Source organism: Oryctolagus cuniculus, chromosome 1 (genome assembly GCF_051225735.1).
Source record: "Oryctolagus cuniculus isolate XC-2025 breed Fujian yellow rabbit chromosome 1, ASM5122573v1, whole genome shotgun sequence".
NCBI classification, from domain to species: domain Eukaryota; kingdom Metazoa; phylum Chordata; class Mammalia; order Lagomorpha; family Leporidae; genus Oryctolagus; species Oryctolagus cuniculus.
The window spans coordinates 148,480,613-148,504,698 of record NC_142867.1 but is presented as its reverse complement, the minus strand read 5'-3'; the positions used below and the strand labels follow the sequence as shown (position 1 = coordinate 148,504,698).

The 24,086-nt window shown below is 40.9% G+C and overlaps 1 protein-coding gene across 5 annotated transcripts in view; it reads left to right on the top strand.

Moving 5' to 3' along the window:
* LOC100355171 (uncharacterized) overlaps nt 1-24,086 on the top strand; it is a 90,473-nt gene that overhangs the window by 47,997 nt on the left and 18,390 nt on the right. For 2 of the 5 annotated variants that reach the window (XR_016223208.1, XR_011379418.2), the window contains exons 2-3: nt 12,879-12,990; nt 14,286-14,423. Coding sequence is in view for 2 of the 5 variants with exons in the window: in XM_070050413.2 (XP_069906514.2) it covers nt 14,286-14,423 (138 nt within the window). In the remaining 3 variants the exon portion in view is untranslated. Of the gene's footprint in view, nt 1-12,878; nt 12,991-14,285; nt 14,424-15,823; nt 15,970-24,086 lie in introns of all 5 variants that reach the window. The other 3 variants (XM_070050413.2, XM_089316232.1, XR_016223209.1) reach the window with 2 other exon arrangements.

Here is a 24,086-nt window from a genome sequence, read left to right as displayed (position 1 = left end):
TATCCCTCTCTTATTCTCACTCTTCTTTTTTACTGAGATCTGTTTTCAATTGAGTTAAATAAAGAGTTCAACCAATAGTATTAAGAAGAAAAAAAAAAGACTGTTCCTCGATAGTCAAGACAAGGGCTGTTCAAGTCAGTGCTTCTCAAATGTCAATTTCACTTCTATAGATTTCCTTTTAGGTGCTTAGTTATCACAGATCAGGGAGAACAAACGGTATTTGTCTTTTTGAGATTGCCTTATTTCACTAACTATGATGTTTTCCAGATTCATCCATTTTGTTGCAAATGTCCAGATTTCATTTTTTTTTACTGCTGTGTAGTATTATATAGAGAACACATTATATAATTTCTTTATCCAGTCTTTAGTTGATGGGCATTTAGATTGATTCCATGTCTTAGCTATTGTGAATTGAGCTGCAATAAACATGGGGGTGCAGATAACTCTTTTATTTGTTGATTTTATTTCCCTTGGGTAAATTCCCAGGAGTGGAATGGCTGGGTCATATGATAGGACTATATTCAGATTTCTGAGGTGTCTCCAAACTGTCTTCCATAGTAGTTTTACCAGTTTACATTCCCACCAACAATAAATTAGGGCACATTTTTCATCACAGCCTCTCCAGTATTTGTTGTTTGTTGATTTCTGTATGAAAGCCATTCTTACAGGAGTAGGGTGAAACCTCATTGTGGTTTTGACTTGCATTTCCATGATGGCTAGTGATCCTGGGCATTTTTTCATGTGTCTGTTGGTCATTTGGATTTTCTCTTTTGAAAAATATCTGTTTAAGTCCTTGGCCCATTTCTTTTTCTTTTTTTTTTTTTTTTGAAAGATTTATTTTATTTATTTGAAAGACAGAGTTACAGAGAGAGGCAGAGACAGAGAGAGAGGTCTTCTAATTGCTGGTTCACTCCCCAGATGGCCGCAATGGTCAGAGCTGTGCTGATCTGAAGCCAGGAGCCAGGAGCTTCCTCCGGGTCTCCCACGCGGGTACCGAAGTCTGAGTACTTGGGCTATCTTCTGGTGCTATCCCAGGCCACAGCAGAGAGCTGGATTGGAAGTGGGGTAGCCGAGACTAGAACTGGCGCCCATATGGGAATGCTGGCGCTTCAGGCCAGGGCATTAACCCACTGCGCCACAGCGCCAGCCCCAGGCCCATTTCTTCACTGGATTGTTTTGTTGTGGAGTTTTTTGATTTCTTTATATATTCTGGTTATTAATCCTTTATCAGCTGCATATTTTGTAAATATTTTCTCCCATTCTCTTGGTTGCCTCTTCACTTCCCTGAGTGTTTCATTTGCAGGACAAGCTTCTCAATTTTATGTCCTCCAATTTGTTAATTTTGGCTTTGATTACCTGCGCCTCTGGGGTCTTTTCCAAGAACTCTTTGCCTGTGCCAATGTCTTGCAGGGTTTCTCCAATTCTCTCTAATAATTGGAAGGTATCAGGTCATAGATTTAGGTCTTTAATCCATTTTGAATGGATTTTTGTGTAAGGTATAAGGTAGGGGTCCTGCTTCATAACTCAGCATGTGGAGATCAGTTTTCCCAGCACCATTTGTTGAAGAGACTGTCTTTGTTCCAGGGATTGGTTTTAGCTTCTTGATCAAATATAAGTTGGTTTGTAGATGCTTGGATTGATTTCTGGTGTTTTTATTCTGTTCCATTGGTCTGTTCATCTGTTTTTGTACCAGTACCAGTCTGTTTGATTATAACCGCCTTGTAGTGTGTCTCAAAATTTAGTATTGTGATGCCTCTGGCTTTATTTTTGTTGTATAAGATTGCTCCTGTGCCTCCATATGAATTTCAGCATCATTTTTTCTAGTTCTGAGAAGAATGTTGTTGGTATTTTGATTGGTATTGCATTGAATCTGTAAATTACTTTTGGAAGAGTGGACATTTTTATGGTATTGATTCTTCCAATCTATGAACATGGAAGTTTTTTCCATTTTTTATGTCTTTTATTCTTTTTTTTGGGGGGGGGGCAGGCAGAGTGGATAGTGAGAAAGAGAGACAGAGAGAAAGGTCTTCCTCCCATTGTTCACCCCCCAAGTGGCCGCTGCACTCCCAGGCCACAGCAGAGAGCTGGACTGGAAGAGGAGCAACTGGGACAGAATCTAGCGCCCCAACCGGGACTAGAACCCGGGGTGCCGGCACTGAAGGTGGAGGATTAGCCTAGTGAGCCACGGCACCGGCCCTTTTTTTTTTTTTTTTTTTTTGTCTTTTATTTCTTTCTTTACTGTTTTGTAATTCTCATTGTAGAGATTTTTGACATCCTTAGTTAAATTTATTCCAAGTTACTTGATTTTTCTTGTAGAGATTGTAAATGGGATTGATCTTGGAAGTTCTTTCTCTTCAGTGGCATTGTTTGTTTTATACAAAGACTGTTGGTTTTTGTGTGTTGATTTTATATCCTGCTGCTTTACCAAACTCTTCTCTGCATTCTAGTTCTCTTGGTGGTGTCTTTTGGATCCCCTAAATATAGAATTATGTCATCTGCAAATAGAGATATTTTGACTTCCTCTTTCCCAATTTGTATCCCTTTGGTTTCTTTTTCTTATCTCATGGCTCTGGCTAAAACTCCCAGGAGTATATTAAATAGCAATTGTGAGAGTGGGCATCCTTGTCTGGTTCTGAATCTCAGTGGGAATGTTTCCATCTTTTCCCCATTCAATAGGACACTGACCGTAGGTTTGTTATAAATTGCTTTGATTGTGTTGAGGAATGTTCCTTTTAAAACTGATTAGCTTAGAGTTTTCATCATGAAAGTGTGTTGTATCTTATCAAATGCTTTCTCTGCACCTATTGAGATAATCATATGGTTTTTGTTCTTCAGTTTGTTAATGTGATGTATCACATTGCCTCTTTAAGGAATTTAAGAGAGAGAATGAGAATGAGGCAGGAATTGACAAGGAAGGAGGGAAAAATAGAAGGAAGACTGTTAGAAAGAATTTATTCTATAAGATGTACAATGAGACCACCAAAACTATTAACAAAACAAAACTATTGACAAGTACAGCTAAACAAAAGTGATTGTCAAGTAACTGTAATAGCAGAGGCTTTCACTGTGTTTTTAACCTGCATTTTTTTTTCATTTTAATCAGCAATGCTAAGGAAACTCACCCAGATTAAGTGCTATCATATTGGAGGTGCAAAGGCAAACAAGGGGAACGAAGTGATTGAAGAGCACTTCAGAAAGCTTGGTACATTCAAATCAGCAAGGCCTGATTACTCACATCCCAGGGCACTTCAGGAATTGGCAAATGTAATTGCAGTACCACCAGCCTTTATTTAAAAAAATGAAAGTTGGACAGGAGAAGGTCCTGAAAAGTACAATTGGTAGATGGAGTACCTGATTTTCAAAACAGGGGAAAGGACAACTGTAATAATTATAGATTATTCAGCTTATCTTGGATACCTGGGAAGACCCAAGAATGAATCATCAAACAATCAATTTGCAACCACCTAGAAGAGTACATGGTACAGGATAATAATCAACACGATTTTCTGAAGTGCAAATTATGCCAGACCAATTTAATTCCATCTGTGATGGAGTGATGAGCCTGGCAGTAGGTGGGAAAGCAATACCTACCGCTGGACTTCAGTATGGTTTGTGTTTTGTTGTTTTCCATACCACCCCCTGGCATTTTCAACATCAAGCCTCTGAGAGGATGTTACTCAGAACTACAGTTTGCTGTGCATGACACTGGGCAAGACACTCAGCATGGTAAACACAAAGCTGCTGCTCACAGTTATTAACGATAGTTATTTTAATCAATAGATATGGACCAAGGAAATGATAGTAGTGAAGATGATGTACCTGTGGAAATAGCATTCTCCACCATTGTTGAGAATTTGTTTTTGGAGAGAAAATAGGAGATATAAAAGCCAATCTGAGAAGGCTAATTACTAAGTTATAAGAGATACAGATAGGAAGAACAGACAGAATGGTATAAGGGAAATTACTAGAGAATATATAAGAAAAATTTCCCAGAAAGGGACTTACAGCTTTGAAAAGAGCCCTTTAAGTATCACTATGATAAATGCGGAAAATAACCCACTTTGACACAACTTTGTAAAATTTCAAAACTCTAAGAATAAATAAAATTTCTAACAGTTTCCGGAGAGAAAAGTTAGGCCACCTACACAGGCATGCAAATTGAGCAGCCAGATTCTCATGAACATCTCTGACTGCTAGAAGACAATAGAGTAGTCCTTTCAGTTCTGGGGAAAATTGAATTTGAAATTAATTTGCATATACAGCCAGCCTAGCAATCAATTGTGATTGTAGAATATAGGCATTTCACTTAAATCAAGACTTAGAACATTTAGTTCCCATGACCTTTCTGTTAAGTTATTAGAGTATGTGATCCAGCAGAGTAAAGAGGCTACTCAAGAAAATAGGAAGGCAAAGATTTCCCTAATACAGGAGGGCAGGAAGGAAGAAGAGCTCCAGAGAGGACTCTGCAGAGAGTGGGGATTCTTTGCAGTCCATATTATTATGAAGAAGACAATAACCAAAAAATGTTTGGATGTAAGAAATACAGTCAATACGAAAGATAGACAGTTAAAGATTTCAGAAAAAAAAAAAAACTAATTGAAAATGTTGTGGCCCAATTTTGAAGAATAATAAAAATGTTTTACAATTTCCAGTGATTTATGGAGTATAAGAAAAAAACTAGTACATGACGTTAAAACATTTTCCTTTGAATAAAGGATATGACACTGCCCTCGTAAAAAGGAAATTGCATTCCTAACATGCCCCATAGCTCAGCACTGCACAACATTGATGTAGTCTTAATAATATAAATATTCTAGTGAGTTTTCTTCTGTTTGTTTGTTTTTAGCTTTATTCATAATGCTGTACACTGTATCCCAAAAACTTATTTATGTTGTAATTGAAATTTTGTGCCCTTTGACCAATCTTTTAAGTCAACCTAAGGACAAAATAGAGAAAATCCTGGTTGTACTGGGGGGTGGGGGGAAGAAAGGAAACCTTACTCTTAATAATATAAAAGTGTAGCTGAGAAGAAATGAAAAGTGGAAAATTAAGGAATTGTGAAGAGTATCACTGAAACCTGCAACTTCTATAATTTAAAGTGAAGATACTAAGTTGAGTTTTTGGAATGAAAATTGAGGTGTACCATACTACAAGGGTAACCACAATAAAACTTAAAAATAATGATGTAACTACCTAACACTGGAAGGAATTCAGAGAAAGAAGAAGATAACATAAATGAGCTAAATGCTTGTATTTTGTACCTGGAGGTCATTAGATAACCCAGTATTTGGAAAGAGGAATGATTTCCCAAACATCTCATATATTCAATGCATGCATAATTCATGAGCAGTTTTTCATGGGTATACCTGTACAGAGGTGGGGATATAATCTCAGAGCACAGGTGTGGACAGTACCTGTGGTTTAGTGGCACAACATGGTGCTGATAATCTTGCAGCTATGGCATTTTTTCCATTTCATTATTCATACCAGTTATAAGCTTTTATTTGCAAACTTACAATCATATCTGCTTTAATACTGTTCCAGATCTTCATAGAATTACCTTTTTATTTATTTACTTGAAAGAGTTACAGAGGGAAGGGAAGAGACAGAGAGAGAGAGAGAGAGAGAGAGAGAGAGAGAGAGAGATTTTCCATTTGATGGCTCACTCCCCAGTGGCCACAATGGCCTTGGCTGGGCCAGGCCAAAGCCAGGAGTCAGGAGCTTCCTCCAGATCTCCCACATGGGTGCAAGGACTCAAGTACATGGGCCATCTTATGTTAGCAGGGAGCTGGATCGGAAGTGGAGCAGCTGGGACACAAACTGGCACCCATATGGGATGTTGGCATCACAGGCAGAGGCTTAACCTGCACCACCACAATGGTGGGCCCTGGAATTATCATTAATATTTCACAGAGTACATGTTCTAAAATTAATAGCATAGCACATGGCCGTGTGGCCTTTTTATTATTATTTGACAGGTAGAGTTATAGACAGAGAGAGAGAGACAGAGAAAAAGGTCTTCCTTCTGTTGATTCACCCCCCAGATGGCTGCCACGGCTGGCGCGCTGCGCCAACCCGTAGCCAGAAGCCAGGTGCTTCCTCCCAATCTCCCTTGCAGGTGCAGGAGCCCAAGCACTTGGGCCATCCTCCACTGCTCTCCCGGGCCACAGCAGAGAGCTGGACTGGAAAAAGAGCAACCTGGACTAGAACTGGCGCCCACATGGATGCCAGTGCCGCAGGCGGAGGATTAGCCAAGTAAGCCACAGCACTGGCCCCTCTATGTGGCCTTTTTATGATGTTTTATTACATCTAACTCTGTTCCAAAAGATATATTCTTGAGACTGAAGGAAATCTTAGGTGATCATGTCATAAAGATAAAAGCTTTTTTAAAACTATAACTCCAAAAATTAAAATAACAACATAAAAGTCACTTGAATTACTTGTAGATTCAAATTTAAATAACATTTAAGTAACAGCATGGTTCAGAAGCAATAGCAAGTTCAAGTAAAATCCCACTGTAACTCTATGAGTGAGGTACAGAAACTTTAATACTGTAACATTTGGAGCCAACTTTTGGCAAAGTTGATGAAATGATGAAAGTTATTCTGTTGTGAGAGCAAAGGATTCAATAGCCAAAGTCCTCGTATCCAAGGTCTTAGCATCGAGGGGTGTGTAATTCCAAGCCCCTGTGTGGTTAAGGGGCAGGCAGCGTAGCTACACAGATAAAGAGTTGCCGTTCATCCTGCTGGCTAGCTTTTTTTTTTTTTAATATTTATTTTTATTTATTTGAAAGTCAGAGTTACACAGAGAAAGGAGAGGCAGAGAGAGAGAGAGAGAGAGAGTGAGAGAGATGTCTTCCATCCGCTGGTTCACTCCCCAATTGGCCGCAACGGCTGGAGCTGTGCCAATCCGAAGCCAGGAGCCAGGAGCTTCTTCTGGGTCTCCCACATGGGTACAGGGGCCCGAGGACTTGGGCCATCTTCTAGTGCTATCCCAGGCCTTAGCAGAGAGCTGGATAGGAAGTGGAGCAGCCGGGACTAGAACCGGTGCCTATATGGGATGCCGGCACTTCGGGCCAGGGCTTTAACCCACTGCACCACAGCTCCAGTACCAACTGGCTAGCTTTGAAAGCATGCAATTCTTGATTACTCATGGCAGAAGTTATATTTTACCCAGAATACGGACTTTCTTCCTTTGTTTTTCTTTTTAGTGAAGCTAGATTTATTTATTTTTAAAATTTTATTTAAGTTATACAAGTTTCATGTATTTCACATATACAGATTTAGGAACATAGAGATACTTCTTTCCCTCCCATGCATGCTCAAACTCTTACTTCCTCCTCCCTCTCCCATTCCTCCTCTTACTTTTCATAGAGATCTACTTTGTTTACTTAGTGACAGTAAGGTTAACAGTACACTAAGTAAAAGTGTAGTAAATAGTATGAAGGAAAACACTGTTCCTAAACAGAAGAGACAAGGGCAATAAGCAATCATCGGATCTCAAAATGTTTATTTCACTCCAATACATTACATTTTAGGTAATCTATTATATACCCCTGATCAGGGGAAACATGCGATATCTACTATTTTGGGACTGGATTATTTCATTGAGTATAATGGTTTCCATTTGCATCCATCCTATTGCAAAAGACAGGATTTCATTTTTTTAACAGCTGAGTAGCATTCCATAGTGTATATATACCATACTTTCTTTATCCAGTCTTCAGTTCATGAATATCTGTGTTGATTTCATATCTTAGCTATTGTGAATTGAGCTGCCATGAACATCGGGGTTCAGATAACTTGTTCATATGTTGATTTCTTTTGATTTGAGTAAATTCCCAGGAGTGGGATGGCTGGATCAGATTGCTGATGTATCTCCATACTGTCTTCCACAGTGTCTGTGCCAGTTTACATTCCCACAAACAGTAGATTACGGTACCTTTTCCCCACGTCCTCACCATCATGCGTTGTTTGTTGATTTCTGTATGATAGTGATTCTAACTAGGGAGAGGTGAAATCTCATTGTGATTTTGATTTTCATTTCTCTGATGGCTGGTAATCCTGAGCATTTTTTCAAGTGTTTGTTGGCCATTTTAATTTCCTCTCTTGAAAAATGCCTGTTCAAATTCTTTGCCCATTTTTTAACTAGATTGTTTGTTGTTGTTGTTGAATTTCTTCAGCTCTTTATAGATTCTGGATGTTAACCCTTTATTGGTTAATTGGTTTGCAGATATTTTCTCCCATTCTGTCAGCTGCCTCTTCACCTTGCTGAGTGTTTCTTTGCTATGCAGAAGCTTTTCAGCTTGATGAAATCCCATTTGTCAATTTTGGCTATGATTGCCTGTGCTTTTGTTTTTTTTTCCAAGAAGTCTTTGCCTATACCAATGTCTTGCAGTTTATCCAATGTTCTCTAGTAGTTTGATGGCATCAGGTTGTAGATTTAGGTCTTTGATCCATTTTGAGTGGATTTTTGTATAAGGTGTAAGAGAAGGGTCTTGCTTCATACTCCTGCATGTGGAGATCCAGTGTTCCCTGCACTGTTTGTTGAAGAGGCTGTCCTTGTTCCAGGGATTTATTTTAGCTTATTTGTCAAAAATAAGTTGGTTTAGATGCATGGATTGATTTCTGGAGTTTCTGTTAAAAGAAATGTTAATGGATCTAAAGGGAGACATAGACTCCAACATAATAGTAATGTGGAATTTCAACACCCCGCTTTCATCAATGGACAAATCAACTATACAGAAAATCAAGAAAGAAACAACAGAGCTAATCAAAACTATGGACCAAATGGACCTAACTGATATCTGCAGAACTTTTCACACCACGGTTGCAGCATACACATTTTTCTCGTCAGTACCTGGAACTTTCTCTAGAATAGGCCGTATGCTAGGCCATGAAGCAAATCTCAGCAAATTTAAAAAAATCCAAATCATACAATGCATCTTCTCTGACCACAATGGAATGAAGCTGGAAATCAACAACTCAATAATCCCTAGCTCATATGCAAATACATGGAGACTGAACAACATCCTCCTGCATGAGTAGTAGGTCATAGCAGCAATCAGAAGAGAAATAAAAAAATTTCTGGGGCCGGCGCCACGGCTCAATAGGCTAATCCTCCGCCTTACGGCACCGGCACACCGGGTTCTAGTCCCGGTCGGGGCGCCGGATTCTGTCCCGGTTGCCCCTCTTCCAGGCCAGCTCTCTGCTGTGGCCAGGGAGTGCAGTGGAGGATGGCCCAAGTGCTTGGGCCCTGCACCCCATGGGAGACCAGGAGAATCACCTGGCTCCTGGCTTCGGTTCAGCGCGGTGCGCCAGCCGCAGCGCGCCGGCCATGGCGGCCATTGGAGGGTGAACCAACGGCAAAGGAAGACCTTTCTCTCTGTCTCTCTCTCTCACTGTCCACTCTGCCTGTATAAAAAAAAAATTCTGGAAGTTATTGAAGACAACTGTACCTCATATCAAAACTTAATGGCACAGCAAAAGCAGTGTTAAGAGGAAAGTTTATAGCAGTTGATACCTACATTAAGAAACTGGAAAAGTGTCAACTAAATGAGCCATCAGTGCATCCCGAGGACCTAGAAAAACAACAACAAACCAAACCCCAAATTAATAGGAGGAATGAGATAACTAAAATTAGAAAAAAAATAAAACAAAATGAAAATAAAAATTAGATACAGTCTACCAAAATTGAGTCATGAAGACATAGAAAACACAAACAGACCAATAATCAAGATGGAGATTGAATCAGTAGTAAAGCCCTCCCAAAAAAGAAAATCCTAGGACTGGATGGCTTCACTGCTAAATTCTACCTGATATTTAAAGAACCAATTCCAATTCTTCTCAAACTATTCAAAACAATTGAAAAGGAGGGAGTCGTCTCAAACTCCTTCTGTGAAGCCTGTGTTACCTTAATTCTAAGCCAGAAAAAGATACAACAGAGAAAGAGAACTATAGACCAATATCCCTGATGAACACAGACACAAAAATCTTCAACAAAATATTAGCTAATCAAATCCAACAACACATCAGAAAGATTATTCACCCCAGACCAAGTGGAATTTATCCCTGGTATGTAGGGATGGTTCAACAATCTCAAATCAATCAATGTGGGCCAGCGCCACAGCTCATTTGGCTAATCCTCCACCAGCACCCCGGGTTCTAGTCCCAGTTGGGGCGCCGGATTCTGTCCCAGTTGCTCCTCTTCTAGTCAAGCTCTCTGCTGTGGCCCAGGAGTACAGTGGAGGATGGCCCAGGTCCTTGGGCCCTGCACCTGCATGGGAGACCAGGAGGAAGCACCTGGCTCCTGGCTTTGGATTGGCGCAGCATGTCGGCTGCAGCACGCTGGCCGTAGTGGCCATTTTGGGGGTGAACCAATGGAAAAGGAAGACCTTTCTCTCTGTCTCTCTGTCTCTGTCTAACTCTGCCCGTCAAAAAAATCAATCAATGTGATACATCACATTAACAAACTAAAGAACAGAAACCATATGATTATCTCAGTAGATGCAGAGAAAGCATTTGATAAAATACAACATTCTTTCATGATGAAAACCTTAAGCAAATTGGGTGTAAAAGGAACATTCTTCAACACAATCAAGGCAATTTATGACAAACCCATGTCCAGCATCTTATTGAATGGAGAAAAGTTGAAAGCATTCCTCCCCTAATGTCTGGAACCAGACCAGGATTCCTACTCTCATCATTGCTATTCAATATAGTCCTGAAAGTTTTAGCCAGAGCCATCAGGCAAGAAAAATAAGTCAAATGGGATACAAGTTTGAAATGAGGAAGTCAAACTATCCCTATTTACAGATGACATGATTCTAAATATAGGGGAATCCAAAAGACTCCACTAAGAGACTGTTGGAACTCATAGAAGAGTTTGGTAAAAGTGGCAGGATATAAAATCAACACACAGTGAATGTATCCACAGTGAATGCCATGGCTGAGAAAGAATTTTGAAGATCAATACCATTCACAATAGCTTTAAAAGAATTAAATACCATGCAATAAATTTAACCAAAGATGTCAATGAACTCTATGATGACATTTACAAAACATTAAAGAAAGAAATAGAAGAAAACATTAAAAATGATAAAATCTTCCATGTTCATGGATTGGAAGAATCAATATTATCAAAATGTCCATACTTTTGAAAGCAGTTTACAGATTCAGTTTGATCCCAATCAAAATACTAATGACATTTAAAAAATGATGCTAAAATTCATATGGAAACACAAGAGACCTTGAATTGCTAAAGCATTCTTACACAACCATAACAAGGCTGGAGGCATCACAATACCAGATTTCAAGACATTCTACAGGACAGTTATAATCAAAACAGCCTGGTACTGGCAGAAAAATAGACATGAAGACCAATGGGACTTTCTTAATAGGCCAATTATACTACTCAAATATTCATTATCTAAAACATGAACATATTGTAAAAGAGCAATATTTAATAAAAGATTTTTTTTGTTGGGAATGCTGTTTACAACTAGAAATAGGAAAAGTAGAAATCTTTAAAAGAGGATCTTTGGGCCGGCACCGCGGCTCACTAGGCTAATCCTCCGCCTTGCAGCGCTGGCACACCGGGTTCTAGTCCCGGTCGGGGCGCCGGATTCTGTCCCGGTTGCCCCTCTTCCAGGCCAGCTCTCTGCTGTGGCCAGGGAGTGCAGTGGAGGATGGCCCAGGTGCTTGGGCCCTGCACCCCATGGGAGACCAGGAAAAGCACCTGGCTCCTGGCTCCTGCCATCGCATCAGCGCGGTGCGCTGGCCGCGGCGGCCATTGGAGGGTGAACCAACGGCAAAGGAAGAACTTTCTCTCTGTCTCTCTCTCACTGTCCACTCTGCCTGTCAAAAAAAAAAAAAAAAGAGGATCTTTACAGGAGGTGGAACTGAGGTCCCATACTCTCTATATTATTTTATCTACCCTGTTTAATTTATTATAAGCCCATTTGAGACTATAATACAGTATTATTTATTATTCCATATACACTGTAACAATTGCCTCCATTAATATTTATAAAAGTGTCATTCATGCAACACTTACAGATTCTTGGACAGGTGTTTGCTCAACCATTAAGATGCTCATTGGGACACCCACATCCCATATAAGAGTGCCTAGTTTTGAGTCCTGGTTCCACTCTTGATTCCTGCTTCCTGTTAATTCATATGCTGGGAGTCATCAGATGATGGCTCAAGTTATTGTGTCCTTACCACCCACATGGGAGACTTCAAGTTGAGTTCCTAGGCATGTGAGGAGTGACCCAGTGGATGATATGTATCTAGCTCTCCCCACCGCCTGTGCAGCCCCCAAATACATTAAATAAGTAAAAATGTTTAAAAAATAAATGCAGATTCCATAGTTCCAAACATATTCCTTCTAAATTTGATTTCCTTGCTGGGGCCCAGGAATCTGCATCAAGTTTTTAGGCATGGGTCTTACTAAAGACTATTTTGTGTATTCTCTCTGAGCCTGACTCGTGATTAAGCTTCTTGTGAGTTATGCTGTTTGCTGTATCTCAAAGTCTCTCCTTTCAATTTTATTACCACAAAGATGAAAAAATAGGCCTTTAAGGAAAATATTTGTTCCTGAGGACCTAAGAAGATAATAAGATAAGCATATGCCCTGCTTCTCGCCCTGTGTTCCTCTGTCCCTCTCCCTCTTTTGTATGTTGTCCTATAGAAGGGAACAGTTCCTTTCAAAACCTTTAAGCGGGGCTGTCTCTTGAATTTGTAATAGCTAAAAAAATCTGTTAAATTTTGAAATTCATGAAAATGACTGGTTTCATAATTATGTAGGGAGCAATATTTGAGACTATCTCTGTATCTTGTTTCCGTGCTGATCATTTTTTCTCATTCCCATGACTGCAGGAATATTGATCTCAGCGTTACTCTGACCATTAATGAAATATGATGGCAATAAGCAAAGACGCGAACCTCTAGTCCCCTGGGAGCTTAATCTTCTGCTACAACGTTTGTATTTGTAAGTCAGCACCTGTGTAATCTATAGCCTAACTATTTGTTATTCTCCTTTAATTACGAGTTGGTAGTGGTCCATTTGCCGGCTGAGAGCAACCAGCTGGAGAATCAAAGAGATTATTAAAATATTGACTTTAAATTAAAAGACCAAAAAGGAAACAGGACTGGGTTTGTATCCATCCAGTGTGATGGATCGGAGACAATTATTCCCTTTCATATCAAGGAAAATTTTCAGGACTATGCAGGGAACTGCCATATCCCCTTCACATTTATTGTTTATATCTTATCCCATTTACTGTTTCTCTGTATCTAAAGTATCCACAGCCAAAATTCAAATTTATTTTTACTATATTTTTTCACTTGGTCCAATAATGTCCTATAATTTGTTATAAGCTGGTTCTTCCCCCAGTCCAAGGTCTAATCTAGGATCAGGCATTGTGGTGTTTTGTCATGTTTCCTTGTGTCTTATAAAGTGGAAAGTTTCTTAGCTTTTCTTTGTTTTCTTAATTTGACACTTTCATGTCATTGGTATACATTTTCTTTTTTTTTTTTAAGATTTATTTATTTGGAAGTCAGAGTTATAGAGAGAGAGAGAGCAAGAGAGAGAGAGAGAGAGAGAGAGAGAGAGAGAATCTTCTATCTACTGGTTCACTCCTCCAAATGGCCACAACAGCCAGAGCTGGGCCAGTCTGAAGCCAGGAGCCAGGAGCTTCTTCCAGGTCTTCCATTTGGGTTTCAGGGTCCCAGGGACTTGCTCCATCTTCAGCTGCTTTTACAGGCCCATCAGCAAGGAGCTGCATCGGAAGTGGAACAGCCAGGACTGGAACCAATGCCCACTTGGGAGGGTGGTGCTGCATGGGACAGCTCAAACTCCTGAGCCACAGCTCCGGCCACCCCCCCACCCCATTCTTTTTTATGTTTATTTTATTTTTATCTACTTGAAAGGCAGAGAGAGAGGGGAGGGTTTGGGAGAGAGATCTTCCGTTACCGGTTTGCTCCCCAGTTGACCCCAACAGCCAAGACTGGGCCAGGCAGAAACCAGAAGCCAGAACTCCATTCAGGTTTCCCCGAGGCCTGGGTGTCAGAGGATGAAGTAACAGCCATCTTCTGCCTCCAATGATGTTAGCAGGAGCCTGGATTGGAAACAGAGTAGCCAGTACTCAAAGCAACATTCTGGGATGCGAGTGTCTCAAGTGGTGGCTTAACCTGTTAGGCCGCAGCACATGCCGTCTGGATTTTTTTTTTAAGACGGCCTTAATTCTGGGTTTGGCTGATGTTTCCTCATGTCTACATTCACAGGAGATGTTATTGTCAAGGATTCCATTAGAAGCTGTGTCCTTGTCAGTGCACCATAAAAGGAATCGCGTGATATCCATGTGTTCCGGTGTTTGTGATGTTAACTTTGATTACTTGGTTAAGGTGCTTTATCCACTAAAGGTAAAATTTTTCTCTTTATAAATTATATAATTATAGGGAAGTATTTCAAGAGACTGTCTTGTTTCTAATATTTTTTTCTGATCACGCTAGCATCCACTGACAATGTTTGAACCCCATCATTACTTCAAGATGTATTAGTTGACATTTTACTACAAGGAGAATTTTCCCTTCTCTACCCACTTGTTTATTTGAGTATGAATAATGTTTATTTAAATCCTCAGGGATTTTAAAGTTATTCAATGGACTATCATCTATTACTGTCAGGTTTTTTATTTTGATTCTCAATTTTTCCAGATTTGTTCTGTGAGTGGCCTCTGGTTTCTCTGCTGTTTTGATGTCTCCTTGAGGCTCTGAAGCACCATTTTCTTTTCTTTTCTTTTTTTAAAGACTTATTTATTTGAAAAGCAGAGTTACAGAAAGGCAGAGGCAGAGAAAGAGAGAGAGGTCTTCCATTCACTGGCTCACTCCCCAGGTGGCCATCCGAAGCCTGGAGCCAGGAGTTTCTTCCAGGTCTCCCACACAGGGAAGCAACATTTTCTGTAGCAATGAGCTTGTCCTGTATGTTTTTGCTTCATACCTGGTGAGCCCTCAGGTAAACTTTGGGAAGTAAATTAATTATCTTCTTTACCTACTCCTCCTTTCAGAAACCTGTCTCATGATTGATTCCCCTGTGTGATCCCAGTTCTCTGAATCTCTAGTTAGAGAGGATTTTCAAATATTCAAAACTGTTTTGGCATAGTTGCATTATCTTTCTTAGAAGTAAACATCTGAGTTTTAAAAGAGGAAGTCAGTTGGGAGGCAGTGTTCACCAGAAAATATTAACCATGCAGTGTAAGTTGCAAAGGATACCTTAGATCACAAAGGGCTCTGGCAGGTAGGATGCATGTGCAGAAAAACCACTGGTGTCAGACAGCAGGGAGTGGTCCAGGCTGGGCTGAACTGGAAGATACAAGTCCACCTCATAATTGGCAGTCAACTAAAAAAATTAGTTAAACATTGGGCAGACCGAGGAAAACTTGTGTATAATGTTTATTAACCAGAGGGCCTCCTATGAATGACTGTTATGTGAATTCAATGCTGTGCTTAGAAGAGACCCAAGATGCTTGGCGGACCATTCGAGGAAGCTCTGGGAACACTGGAAACAGCCACTCTTGACCTTACAACTCAAGCAAGCAGAGTGTTGTCATTTTTTTTTTTTAAGATTGATTTACTTGACTGAGGGAGAAAGAAAGAGAGAGACAGAGAGAGAGAGAGAGAAATAAAGAGGTTTCTTCCGTCCACTGGCCCACTCCCAAGTGGCTGCAGTGACTGGGCCTGGACTATGCCAAAGCCAGGAGCTAGGAACTCCATCTAGATCTTCCACCTGGGTGACAGTAGCCCATCTGCTGTCTCCCTCCCAGGTACATTAACAGGAAGCCGGACTGGAAGTGGAGTATCCAAGAATTGAACCAGTCACTGTAATATAGGATGCAGATGTCCCAAGTGACAGTTTAACTTGCTGCACCAAAGTACTACACTCCCAAATTTTTATATTTCAAAGGAAATGGTAAGATCTATAATAAATCATTGTATAGACATAATAAATTATTTTAATTATAATTGTTTTTAGTATATGTTCTAAACCTCTAGTTTTAATACAGTATAACAATTAACAGTTGCAAAATCTTGCCTAAGAAATTCGGTTTTTAAACTTTTAACCTTTATCTGCATGAATCTTAAAGCTGGACTAATTATCTGAATACTCTTAAAAGATTATCAAAATTCCTGTATTGCATGTGTCTTTCAAATAAAAATAAACTTTATCTTCAGTTGTCTACTTCATTTTTGCTTGTGTAGTAAAGTCAGAAGTAATACTTTTCCAAATTTTTAAGAAGAAAAATATTGTTCCAGTCATACGTTAAATATTAACGACTTCTAATTGCTTCTCACATCCCGAGATGATTAAAAGTGGACTGTGAGGCCAGGAAGCATTCAATTTACAGTCATTGCAAACTAGATTTAAAATATTGCTCATTTAAAATCTAAGACCAACTGTGGTTCTGTTTAAATTACGTTCACTTTAGGAAAATCCTCAATTGTTGAAGAAAGCATGACTTTAACCTTTTGTGGATTGTTTTTTTTCATGTATTAGATTTTACCATCACTTTTTTTTTTTTTTTTGGACAGGCAGAGTGGACAGTGAGAGAGAGAGACAGAGAGAAAGGTCTTCCTTTGCCGTTGGTTCACCCTCCAATGGCTGCCGCGGCCGGCGCACTGCGGCCGGCACACCACGTTGATCGATGGCAGGAGCCAGGTGCTTTTCCTGGTCTCCCATGCGGGTGCAGGGCCCAAGCAATTGGGCCATCCTCCACTGCACTCCCTGGCCACAGCAGAGAGCTGGCCTGGAAGAGGGGCAACCGGGACAGAATCCGACACCCCGACCGGGACTAGAACCCGGTGTGCCAGCACCGCTAGGCGGAATATTAGCCTAGTGAGCCACGGCGCAGGCCTTACCATCACTTTTATCTTTTGTTATTTTATTTCCGTTTTTCTTATTTTGAAGAGCAGAATTTTTTGCTCTTGTTTGAAGGAAATACAGCCCTGCCCCATCCCTAGTCTATGGATTCTATATTTGTAGATTCAACTAACCTCAGATTGAAAATACTAAAAGCAAAACAGAACAAAATATCTGTGCTGAACAGGTACAGACTTTTTTTTCTTGTCATTATTCCCTGAACAATGTAATGTAACAATTCACACAGCATTTACATTGTAATAGGTATTGTAAATAGAGGAGAGTTGATTTAAAGAATTTGGGAGGGGGCCAGCACCGGGGTGCAGTAGGTTAATCCTCCACCTGCAGCGCCAGCATCCCATATGGGCGCCAGTTCTAGTCCCAGCTGCTCCTCTTCCAATCCGGCTCTGTGCTATTGCCTGGGATAGCAGTAGAAGATGGCCCAAGTACTTGGGCCCCTGCACCCGCATGGGAGAGAAGAAGAAGCTCCTGGCTCCTGGCTTCAGATCGGTGCAGCTCGGCCTTTGTGGCCATTTGGGCAAGGAGGACCTTTCTCTCTGTTTCTCCCTCTCACTGTCTGTAACTCTACCTCTCAAATAAATAAAGAAAATCTTTAAAAAAAAAAAGAATATGGGAGGATATGCAAAAGTTCTATGCAAATACCATGCTATTTTATATAATGGACTTGAGTACCTGCAGATTTTGGTATGCACGGGGTCTTAGAACCAGTTCTCCCGTGTATAGTCATGGCTGTTATTTTTCACTTTTTTCCATACCAAATAATTTGTCATTGGATATATTACTGTAAAAAAATAATTTTTAAAATTTCGACATAAGAGTTTTCCCATTTCTTATTAGCTTTAATCATCATAGGATTCTATGCATATTCTGTCCCATCAAGAAGCAGTTATTGAGTCCCTGGGACAGACACCATCAGGGAGAGACATCCTTTTCCAAGATTACTAGGGAAGACCCAGGGAGTGATTCAGAGTTCATAGAATTAATCCAGGTGTTTGTTGTCCTTTTCTTTCTCTCCTTTCTATCTTAAAATTTTCTACATTCTAACCATAGAGACAGACCAGAGGAATAGACTTTGTAAATACAGTGTCAGTCTCATAGGGCTGTTGGAAGAATTAAATATCATAATAGATATTGAGGATCCTAGCACACATTGTGACATTTAGTGTTTACTTTTTTGTCCTTTAAGGAATCTGATTCTGACAGGCTTGACAGGCCATCAAAACTGCTATGCTGGGCAAAATTTTACTTTCTGTAAAATGAAAGCCTTTGGTAACTAAGCATGACTTTTTTGGAGTTTGCATTTAAATTGCAATAAGGTAGATTCAGGGTTTTTCTAAAAATGGAAGCAAGACAGTATAGTGAGAGGAAAAGAGCCTGGGCCATGGGACAAAGGGCCATAGCTTTGTCAATGACACACCATGACCTTACCTTGCCTGTTGGGCTTCAGCACACTTTTGGTTATAATACCTGGTGATTCTCCAAGTAGAGCACTCTGAAAAATGGATATGTATGTGTGGTGAAAAATGTCATGGAGGATGCTGGGTGAGGGTCTTCCCTTGGTCTGGCTCCTGGGCCTTTGTTCCCTCTTCCTTTGTTCCTGCCTGCTTTATTTACTCCCTCCCCATCTTTTCTTTTCCCTATCTCACTCATTTCAGCAATTATTTGTAGCATCTTCCATGAGCCAGGCTGTATGCCTAGGCCCCCTAGATACAGGAGCACCTCAGTCCTGCATTTGCGACACCTATTGTCTTTTAAATTATCTATGTCTTTTTTTGTTGTTCCTGAATATTTTATTTCAGGGATTGTCAAGCATCCAGAAAAGCTGAAAGAATAATAACATGAGCATCTATCTTTGTCCCTTCAGTTCACCACTTGTTAACATTTCTTGGTTATGTTCCTGCTTCCTCTCACCCACAACCACGTTTTGTTTTTTTAACCATTTGAATTATAGACACCATACTTCATCCGTAAATAGTTTAACATACATCTTTTGGCTCTTTATTATTATCACATCTAACCTAGGTGACAAAAAATTAGCAGCAGGGGCTTGTGATGTAGCACCAGTGGGGTTATAGCCCCCTGCTATCTTGGTATCCCATATGGAAGCATGGATTAGAGTCTCCGCTGTTCCACTCCGACTCCCTGCTAGTACACTTTTTTTTTTTTTTTTTTTGAGAAGCAGAGGCAGAGAGAGAGAGAGGTCTCCCATCTGCTGCTTTACTTCCCAGATGGCTGCAACTGCCAGAGCTGTGCTGATCTGAAGCCAGGAGCCAGGAGCTTCTTCCAGGTCTCCCACAAGGGTACAGGGCCCCAAGCACTTGGGCTATCTTCCACTGCTTTCCCAGGCATAGTAAAGAGTTGGATCAGAAGTGGAGCAGCTGAGACTCAAACCAGCATTCATATCGGGTGTTGGCACTGCAGGCAATGGCTTTACCTGCTATGCCATGGCACCGGCCCCTCTAGTGCACTTTTCAAAGCAGCAGAAGATGGTCCAAGTGCTTGGGCCCTTGTACCCACATGGAAGACCTGGATGGAGTTCCAGGCTCCTGGCCCAGCCCTGGCCCAGCTATTGTGGCCATTTGGGGAGTGAACCATCAGACGGAAGATTCTTTCTTTCCCTGTGTGTGTGTGTGTGTGTGTCCCTCTCGTTATCACTCTGCCTTTCAAATAAATAAAATAAATCTTAAAAAATAAAACAGCAACAATCATATATCATCTATTCCATATTTAAATTTTCTTAATTATCCCAATGTATTTTATTGCCCCCCAAATCTCGGTTCAACCCTCATGCTTTATATGCTACATTTGATTCTTAGGCCTCTATAGTCTTATCTTTACAGAGAATTATTCTTCTACCTTTTTTCTTTTTGAATGGCATTTACTTTGCAAGGGGTCCCGGTGCATTGTTTTATAGAATGTCCAGAATTCTGTATTTGTCTAATGGTTCTTTTCTGTGTTTAACTTATTCTGGAAGTTTGAATAGATTCATGTTAGATGCTTTTGACAAAAATATTTTATGGACAAATTTGTGCTATTTTAAGTTTTTTACAAAGATCATATACTATTTGTGTTTAAGAAAGATGTTTGAATTCATATTGCATAATACATCATTGAAATATGGTGAGAAAAGCAGAAAAAAGCATGAGTTTTGCCAGCAGGTCTAAATGACAGGTCTGTACTCACTGGCAGCATTACCAAATTAATTAACCCGGTAGACTTCTCCACAAAAGATCAGAGAAGGCAGAGTCAGCTGTGAGAACGTCTGTGAAATGTGTGTGCATGTCCCTTGGCTCCATGCCCTAGTGTTTTTTGAAAGGGAAACTCTCCTACTGCCCCTCATCCTTGCAGTCCCCCCACCTCCACTTCTGAGTTAAATGTCAACTGTTATGGTGTCCAGTGTCCTCATCCAAGAAGTTTGAAAAGTCTACCTTGAAGGGTGGTTGTGAATTGAAGATTAGTCATAAGATGCATAGAGTACAAAGATCAGAGTCTGGGGTGTGCATTGTGATGTAGTGGGTTAAAACATGACTTGCCGTGCCCACATCCCATATCAGAATGCTAGTTCAAATCCAAACCACTCCACTTTTGATCCAGATTCCTGTTAAAGCATTCCTGGGAGGCAGCAGAAGATGGCTCCGTCAAGTGCTTAGGCCACTCTCACCTATGTGGGAGACCCACATGGAGGTCTGGGCTCCTGGCTTCTACCTGGTCCATTTCCAGAGTGACTCAGCAGATGGAAGATCTCTCTGTGTGTCTAACTCTGTCTCTGTCACTCTGTCTTCCAAGTAGATGAAAAGAAATAAAAAAGAACAGTCTTCCTCTTATTATATGCTCAACACATCATAACTGTTATTCTTGTTACAAGGTTATTTGTAAAAAGAAAAAGAAAAATCTTGAAAAAGGACAGGGAAGTGGTATTGTTTAGAAGAGAGGAATAGGCCAGCGCCGCGGCTCACTAGGCTAATCCTCCGCCTTGCAGCGCCGGCACTCCGGGTTCTAGTCCCGGTCGGGGCGCCAGATTCTGTCCTGGTTGCCCCTCTTCCAGGCCAGCTCTCTGCTGTGGCCAGGGAGTGCAGTGGAGGATGGCCCTAGTGCTTGGGCCCTGCACCCCATGGGAGACCAGGATGGCTCCTGCCATCGGATCAGCGCGGTGCGCCAGCCATGGCAGCCATTGGAGGGTGAACCAATGGCAAAGGAAGGCCTTTCTCTCTGTCTCTCTCTCTCACTGTCCACTCTGCCTGTCAAAAAAAAAAAAAAAAAAAAAAAAAAAAAAAAAGAAGACAGGAATATTCATTTTCTAGTTGGTTACTTCAGAAGCCTTCCAAGTGTGTTTGTGCTTATGCTGTGACCTCAATAAGTGTTCAGCTGGGACAGTATGATGACACAATAATCATTACCATTTATGCAGCCCTGTGCAGTTTACAAAGCACATCCACAATTCATTATCATGTTTGATATGCACCCTTTTTCACAGAGATCAGATATGCCTAATACTTAGCCCAAGGACACAGAATAATCAGAATAAACTCACTTTGCTGAATATGTGCAGTTTGGAACAGACACCAAGCGTTTCCTTTCTAATTCCCGACCAATGGAACTCATCCCTTCTGCTCTCCAGAAGGCCTGGGGAAAGCCCTGGGAGTCCATTTCAGACTTGGAGCTCCCATCTGTCATGTCTGATCTGCTTTGGGTGATTTCCTGTCCTGTCGTGTGCTGTAAATCAGCCAAAAAGCTTTAGTTATTTCTTCATCCTTGCTCTAACAGAAGTACTGGATAATAAGCCTAATTAATACCATCACATGCATATTAAAAATGCATTTGAACCTCTTATTTGGAATAATTTTTTGCTCAAATTATTTAGTGTTGGATAAATGAAAGACTCACCCCAAGAATGGCCCTTGTATTTTGAGGAGTTAGAATTGATATTTCTCAAACCTGACCTTGATATTTTTTTCCTAGACATGTGTAGCCCTTTAAAAAAATTTAATTTACAAACAAAAATTGTAAATAATTTTGGTTATGTTTCTATATACAAAGACATATTGTTCAAATCAGAGTAATCATGTCTATGTCAAACATTTATTGTTATTGTTAAATCCTTTGCTGTAGGATTTTTTGAAATATACAGTACACTATCATTATCTATAGCCACCCTGTTGTCCAGCAGAATGCCAGAACTTATTTCTCCTACAAGTCAGCACGAGTTGATCAGCCTTCGCCCCCCACTTCCTCGCTACTCGCTCAGAGCCCTTGAAATCCTATACCCACTGTTTATTATAAAGTATACCTTTATTCTGTGGTGGGTTTTTATTGGTAGGATTTCTGGTAGTGAGCAGGGACACCAGGACACTGAGTTTTAGGGATTTGCAGGGTGGGAGTACCACCTACAAGCAACATCAGATCTTATTTGAGGATATTTTTTATTTTTTTTAAGATTTATTTATTTATTTGGAAGTCAGAGTTACACAGAGAGAGAAAGAGGCACACAGAGAGAGGTCTTCGATCCACTGATTCACTCCCCAATTGGCCACAACGGCCAGAGCTACACAGATCCGAAGCCAGGAGCCCTGAGCTTCCTCTGGGTCTCCCACGTGGGTGCAGAGGCCCAAGGACCTGGGCCATCTTCCACTGCTTTCCCAGGCCATAGCAGAGAGCTGGATCAGAAGTAGAGCAGCTGGGACTTGAACCGGCACCCATATGGGATGCCAGCACTGCAGGTGGCAGCTTTACTGGCTGTGCTACAGTGCCGGCCCTGATATCTTTGATCATCTTCCTGGAGTTCTTGTCCACATCTCTCTGGTATAGACCACCAGGGTTTTGGAGATGCATTGACAGATCATGTACATCTGGGCCCTGAAGCCAGCCCCTTCACAGGGACAGAGATGTCCGTGCTAGCAAACTGCTCCCTGCCCAGAAGTAGTATAGGCTCCAGAAGTTGGCATTGCAGCTGTACAATGCACTCATCTTCAAGGGCTGTTCACTTGCCCATATAAGGTCATTACTGGATTTGTGGGTTGCCACAGCTGTGGCCATCTGTGTGGGTCTGAAGACCTACAGAAACCACAGGGGCTGTGAAGACTGTGGCTGCCAGCTGAGACATGAGCCCTGTACCAAAACTGGAAACGGTTATAGCTCCTTTTTGCATAAGAAAAGTATTACAGTTTCATATAAAAACTCTTTTCAGTTTAATAAACTGATAATGTTGTTTAAAACATATTAGAGGGGGCAGGCGCTGTGGCATAGTGGGTAAAGCCACCGCCTGTGGTGCCAACATCCCTCATGGGTGCCAGTTTGAGACCCAGCTGCTCTACTTCCAGTCCAGCTCTCTGCTATGGCCTGGGAAGGCAGTAGAAGATGGCCCAAGTCCTTGGACCCCTGCATCCACGTGGGAGACCTGGAAGAAGCTCCTGGCTCCTGGCTTCAGATCAGAACAGCTCCAGTCATTGTAGCCATCTGGGGAGTGAACCAGTGGATGGAAGACCTCTCTCTCTCTCTCTCTCTCTCTCTCTCTCTCCACTTGGAGAGTGGACCAGTAGATGGAAGAGTGTGTGTGTGTGTGTGTTCTTCCTGTCTATCACTCTGCTATTTTAAATAAATAAATAAATAAACCTAAGATAAAACCAAATTTTAAAAGCATATTAGAAGGGATGCCTTATTCCTTATCATTCCATTCTAGGTATTTTCTGATTTCTTTTATGATTTATTTCTTGTACCACATGATACTTGGAAATGTATTGCTTAATTTCCAAGTATTTGAATGAGTTTTCTAATGACCTTTTTACTAATCACCATCATTTGTACATAGTTTGAGAGTCTTCCAAGTTTTCAAGTGTTGAAATTCAATTTAATTTAATTGAGATATTAAGAGAGTAGAAACTTAATTCAATGTCAATGTGTAGAAGTGGTGGGGTCTTTGGGAAGTGTTGGGGATTAGATAAGAGTGGACCCTGCAATTGAATCCTGGTGATGTTTAAAACAGAAGAAGGGGACAGTGTTGTGGCACCACAGGTTCAACCTCTGCCTTCAGTACCAGCATCCCATATGGATGCCGGTTCAATTCTCAGCTGCTCCACTTCTGATCCAACTCCCTGCTGATGTGCTTGGGAAAGCAGCAGAAGGTGGCCCAAGTCCTTGGGCCCAGGCAGCCA